This window comes from Microtus ochrogaster, chromosome 24, assembly GCF_000317375.1.
Source record: "Microtus ochrogaster isolate Prairie Vole_2 chromosome 24, MicOch1.0, whole genome shotgun sequence".
Taxonomy (NCBI): domain Eukaryota; kingdom Metazoa; phylum Chordata; class Mammalia; order Rodentia; family Cricetidae; genus Microtus; species Microtus ochrogaster.
The window spans coordinates 8,427,165-8,433,548 of NC_022024.1; the positions used below are offsets into that span (position 1 = coordinate 8,427,165).

Sequence of the window (6,384 nt, forward strand, 5' to 3'; positions counted from 1 at the left end):
TGCTGTGCAGTGGGGCCTGTGAGAGACAAGGTCAGTAGACTAGCCTCCCAACACAGTTGTGGGGGTGGGGTGTTTGCTCTGAGAGCCTGCCCTCAAGGTCAGTGTGTGTGTTTGTGACTCTTGAAATGCAGAGTTCAAGGTCCCCCTTAGGCCTGGGAATTGGGCCTTTCTATGTTACTAAGGTATTGAGCACATTCCTGATGTGGCCTCTTCAGGAAAGGCCTGGGTTATGTGCCCTTTTAAGAAAGACTGTGCCTGGGTTAAGCCTTCAGTTGTGGTTGTGCCTGAAGAAACCACGGAGCAAGAGGAAAGGCTCAGATTTGATCTTGGAGCTCTGTGTCGGGCATCTGTCCTGAGTCCCTCTGGTTTCTGCAGAGATGACTAGGAAGTGTCTGGAGGATGCTCCAAGGGATAGACAGCTTCTTATCCCTCTGCTATTAAGTACTGGCCCTGGCTTTGAATTTGGTCTTTGAGACTGCTTTGGCAGAAACACTTAAGGACAGAATGCCCAAAGAAATCTTAGTTCCTCATATGTAGCCAAGAGGTTAAAGTGATGCCAAAGCGGCCAGCAAAATGGTTCCAGGGGTAAAAGTGCTTACTGTCCTGCAGGCCTGACAGCCTGGAACCCACATACAGGTGGGAGGAAGTCATAAAAATTTGTCCTCTAACTTCATGGTTTTTAAAGTGACGCCCAGATTTCCAGGCAGTTTCCTGGGAAGGCTCAGTTGCTTTTGGAGAGATTCCCAGTGGCCATAATCCAGAGGGGAGAGAACTCTGCATCCCCCATTGGCTCTTCTGATGTTGAGGGATCAAAAGATGTCCACGGGTGGCCTCCCCTAAGAACATAGGGAAGCTCTAGGGGTTCATTCTGTTTTGCTTTCCCTCACAGAGGCATTTCTGGCACTTACTTGCCTGCACAGTTGGTCCTCTGCCTCACAGTGAACCAGCTTGTCTCACTTAGGCTTAGGGACACTCAGCCGCCCAGGAGGAACCTTGGCTGGGGACCATTCCATAATTGGATGTACAGCGCCATCTCCTGGCCACTATACTCTTTGCAGCTGCTTCTTGTTTGTGTGACAGTTACCAGAGCAGTTTCTGGAGTCCAGCAACTTGAAAAGGACAATTTGAAGCCCATTGCTGCTGGGCCTGTAATGCCCTTTGCTTTATATCAGTTTGGTCTTTCTGGAGCTGCATTGGAAAACTTATTGTTAAAGTATATTTGTATTTCCAAAGCTCAGGTGGCCAAGGTAGGGCAGAACAGCTTTAGTCTGAGAAGCAGACTGAAGGCTGCAGGATGTGCACGACCTGGGGCCGTAACCATCTGTTTTCCAACAGACTCCCTGGAACAGGAGAGGAGAGTGGGTGGGCAGTGAAGTATTAGGGAAAAATTAGAAATCATGAGAAGAAAACTAACATGCCTCCTGTCTTGGAGCTTGGGGAGGGAATTGTTTTGTTTGTTCAATTTGTGCTTGTGAGCACGGGCAAGCAGCATTAGAATAACTTGCAGGCGTTGTTCTTCTCTCCCACCATATGGTGGTGCTCAGGTGGCAAGTATCTTTCCCCACTGACATCTCAGCCAGCCAAGCCAGTCCATTGTGAGGAATTTCTGAGATTTTAGGCAACTCAACCCTCAGTTCTGTTGCCACTGATCCAGGATTTAGGGAAGCCGTCGTGGAGCTGAATCATAGTTGATCCCTTCCCTAGAACTGGGAGTCTTCCAAGAGACTGGGTACAGAGATCTTGGGTCCTTACAGGTTCGTTTGGATGGTAGTGTACTGCCATAGAGCACGGAATACCCAGCCCATTGTGATACTCTCTCAAGATGCACCAGAGTATGAAAACCAGCCCTGTGCAGCCCAGGTCTCCCATTCTCAGACCAGAGAGTGGAGATCACTACTGTTTCCTCACTGAAGGGAGCATGCTAGGAGATGCGCATAGATTTTTTTTTTAAAGATTTATTTATTTATTAGGTATACAGGGTCTTCCTGCACATATCCCTGCAGGCCAGAAGAGGGCACCAGATCTCATTACAGATGGTTGTGAGCCACCATGTGGTTGCTGGGAATTGAACTCAGGACCTCTGGAAGAACAGTCAGTGCTCTTAACCTCTGAGCCATCTCTCCAGCCTGCACATAGATTTTGTTGTTAGTGTGTGGCATTTCAGTGAGCAGTGTCCACTACTCCAGCAGAACCCAGACTGGAGGGTGTATGTGCATTTGGTAGCTGCTGACAGAAACTAATATCCCTGTAGCTAATGACCTTTGTCGTTCCTTGTTCTCTTAGGCCTAGTCTCCAAGTCCTCACCTAAGAAGCCCCGGAGCCGGAACATCTTCAAGGCCCTCTTCTGCTGTTTCCATACCCAGCATGTTGGCCAGTCAAGCTCTTCAACCGAGCTCACGTCCAAGGAGGAGACAAACACCATCGCTAAGGTAGCAGGCTGGGGCGGGCATTCTGACCTGGTCTGGGGCCATGAGGATCCCTGGTCTAAAGGCCCTTCCTCTCTTCCCTTAGCCTGTCTCCTTTCTGATACTTCCCATCTGTGAGCTGGGCAATTGAGATGGTGCAGATTCCAGGACCCCTGAAAGATCCCTTGCAGACATGAAAGCTCAGGTCCAGGGATGTAATAAGTGTACCCCAAATTAGCCGCTGATAGTGGTGGGATTGGAACTCAAATCTCTGGCTCTGAAGCCTGTGTTTATTATTGTCTAGTACTCAAAACTGCCTTCCAAGTGGATTTTTTGTAGGAACCAAGGATTTAAAAAGGCCTATGCTCTTAATAACCCTGATAGCACTCAGGAGGCAGAGGTAGGTGGATCTGAGTTCAAAGCCAGCTTGATCTACATAGCAAGTTTTAGGCCAGCTTGAGCTACATACATACATAGTGAGTTTTTTTTTTGTTTTTGTTTTTTCAAAACAAAAGCAGCAACCAACAAGCAAACCCTGCAGCAGATTGCAGCTGTGCCACCATGAATCACTTGGAAATGTGCGGCTGTTTGTACCTCAGTGACAAAACACCTCCTCTAAACACTAGTGTGACTCTGACACAGCCAGGCTGTGCACAGGAACAGCCTGCAGAAAGAGCCCTTTGGTCCAGTGGAGGAACAGTTGAGTAAATACAACCCCACAGTATTACTAGGCAGTTAATTTTTATGGAGCATTCTTAGTAAAATTAAGAAATACTTATCTGGGGCTGGAGAGGTGGCTCAGAGGTTAAGAGCACTGGCTGTTCTTCCAGAGTTCAATTCCCAGCAACCACATGGTGGCTCACAACCATCTGTAATGAGATCTGGTGCCCTCTGCTGGCATAAAGGCTTAATGCAGTCAGAATGCTCATACCTAAAAAATTAAAAATAAATAAATAAATAAATGTAAAGAAGTACTTATTTGCACAGTTAAATCAAAATGTAAAATCATATATTACCATAGGGGAATGCTAGGCTGTCCTTGAAAGAAACATGCCCAAATGACAATCCTAGGTTTTTCTAAGTTTAGAATTTAGCTTTTTTTTTTTTTTTTTCAAGATTTACTTTAGGAACACTCAGTACACTGTGTAACATTTGCAGTGCTGTCTTTGTGCTCTCTGTATTTAGTCTTCCTGCATATTCTTGGGCACCCGGTAGTGTTTTATGATGGTCTGCTCAGTATTTCAGTACCTATGCACAGGATGCCTGCCCCAAGGAGGCAAGAGGAAACATACATTATCAGCAAGAAGCTACGTTTAAGGGGCTAAGCAGAGGTTAACCACAGAGAGCAGTAGATTTGAGTCCCTAAGTCCTGCCTGCTCACTTTATGGAGAGGAAGCCTTTCTTGTTTCTGCCCAGCTCCCCAGAAAACGGTCACTTTTGTCACTGTGAGGAGCTGCTAGGTGACTGGGTCTCAGAGATGCAGAAGCAGTGGCTTGGTTAGGGCGGGCGGAGCTGACGGGCTGGCACTCAGCACCTCCTTTCTCCCCACAGTCGGATCTCTTGCAATGTCTCCAGTACCAGTTTTATCAGGTATGTCCATCTGGCCGACCCTCACATGTACCCTGGGAAGCCATTTATGCTGAGTATTTGCCGAGGACCCCTCTCGTCTCTGCTATCTCTCCCACACCAGCCCTGACCAGCACCCAAAGGTCCCACTGTTTTCAGCCTTCTATGGCTAACACTGACCTGCTGCCTCTTCCTCTGCCTTTAAGCAGGGTCTTCCTGGGTTGGTGACTCTCCATACAGCCTGACTCTGTAGCCTTCTGCTGAGGTGGGAGTGGGCATGCTTCTTGGTGGGCGCATTTCAGCATCCTGGCTCTGATTTTAGATACCTGGGACCTGCCTGCTCCCAGAGGTGACAGAGCAAGATCAAGGACGGATCTGTGTGGTCATCGACCTGGATGAGACCCTTGTGCACAGTTCCTTTAAGGTAAGGCAGCACATGGCCCCTCCTTCTTCAGGACCTGTCTGAGCTCTACAGCAGGTGCTGGGATGTGCTCTGCAGGTAAAGACAGAAGTGATGGGAGGGAAGGAGCCAGGCCACCCTGGAGTCACAGGTACCCAGAGGCCATACTGAAGAGTGTTAGGAACCTTCACACGCACGTGCACACACGCATCCATCATAAATCACTGCCTACATGCTGTCTGTCTCCACTAGCATGGAAATAGTAGTTCAATCTGCTTTGCTCTTGGGTTTTCTTACCAGCATATTTCTTAACACAAGGAGGCCTTAAATTGGGTGCGGAGCCCCTTCCACAATCCCAGCACTTTGGAAACTGAGGCAGGAAGATCATAAGTTCTAGGATGCCCTGAGCTGCACAGTAAGAGCCTGTCTTGAAAAAGCTAGACATCAAATGGTACAAGTCTTTGACTGATAGGGGCTAGCCTGGACTGTGTAGCAAGACCCTGTCAAAGCCCTGGAATTCGTCTCTGGTAGAATTCCTCAGGTAGGATAGAGGAGGAGGGGGGAAAACCAGAATGGCATGAGGCTACTTACCCTGTGTTGTCCAAGAACTGCTTAGTGGGCTGCCTCCAGGAGGATGGTGGGAGTTTCCTGTCCACTGCCATGCTGACGCCAATAACTTCTGCTTTCCAGCCAATCAACAATGCTGACTTCATAGTGCCTGTAGAGATTGAGGGGACCACTCACCAGGTGAGCTGTCTGCCAGGCCACACCAGCCTCAAATGGGAAACAGGTCATTGTGACCTATTAACCATTCCTTTTCTTCAGCTTCTCCTATTTTATTAGTGATTCAACACTCCAACTCTCATCCATATCTCTTCCTAGCCTGCCTGCATTCACAATCTGACTGTAAGAACTCTCTCTCTTCTCTCTCTCTCTCTCTTTTTGAGGCAGAGTTTCTTTATTTAATTCTGGCTGTGTCCTGGAACTTGCTGCAAAGACCAGGCTGGTTTTAAATAATAGTCATAGCCATCATTTCTTTTTTTAATGATTTTGTTTTTGTAATATGCATTGGTGTTTTACCTTCTCATGTGTCTGTGTGAGGAGTCAGATCCCTTAGAACTGTTATGTGGGTGCTAGGAACTGAGCCCCTACCTGTGGAAGAGCAGCTGATGCTCTTAACTGCTGAGCCATCTCTGCAGCCCCTGTAACTGTCATTTCTTAATCACCATCCCTGCCAAGTGAACAGGAGCCTCATTTTTTTTACAGCACTGTTAGGATTTACTTCCTTTTTCCCCTTGGTAACAGTGACTCTGCCTGTAAGAGGCAGGAAACAAAGAGCCTCTGTTCCCTGCCTGGAGGGCTCCTCCCCGTGCCCACAGCCCAGACTTCTCCTATGCCCCCTTCCCTGACGTCATGTCTTCTGGGTTTTTACACTGGGTTCTTTAAGTGCTCAGTAGACATTGACCATGCATACTCAGCTCTGTCTGGAACTAAAGGTCAGGGACCATTGCTGCAGATGTCATAGCAGGCATGATACCTGTTTTCCTGGGCTGGTCGGAGAGATATTCATGGGGAAAGTCTGGCTCGAGGCGTTGATGGGTTTGTCACAGTCCATCCCTTCACAGGCTCTCTACATCACAGCTTCCCTCAGTCTAGTCAGCCATGGGCAAATGTGTGCGGGGACTTCTGGTTACTAGAGGCTTGAATTAAAGACTAGTGGAATTGAAGAGGAGGGCTGCCTGTGCAGGTGGGTCTGAGAAGAGGATGGGTGGAGGTTGTGTTGGATGTAATGGTTGAGGGGGGCTTGTGTGTGACGAGGAATAGCCTGAACTGCGAGGGCTCTCCTGAGGAATTGGCGGCTAACTCAGGCTAGGAGGACATTGTAGCAGGCACACACTGTGGTAGGATGTAGTGTAGACAGAGCTTTAAGAAATGGACGCAGAGCCGGGCGATGGTGGCGCACGCCTTTAATCCCAGCACTCGGGAGGCAGAGGCAGGCGGATCTCTGTGAGT

The 6,384-nt window shown here is 48.4% G+C and overlaps 1 protein-coding gene across 1 annotated transcript in view; it reads left to right on the top strand.

Annotated features, from left to right (window-relative positions):
* Ctdsp2 (CTD small phosphatase 2) overlaps window positions 1-6,384 on the top strand; it is a 21,991-nt gene that overhangs the window by 10,565 nt on the left and 5,042 nt on the right. Inside the window, exons 2-5 of the mRNA XM_005357947.2 lie at window positions 2,284-2,429; window positions 3,957-3,995; window positions 4,294-4,395; window positions 5,062-5,118. Of these exons, the coding sequence (XP_005358004.1) occupies window positions 2,284-2,429; window positions 3,957-3,995; window positions 4,294-4,395; window positions 5,062-5,118 (344 nt within the window). The remainder of the gene's footprint in view (window positions 1-2,283; window positions 2,430-3,956; window positions 3,996-4,293; window positions 4,396-5,061; window positions 5,119-6,384) is intronic.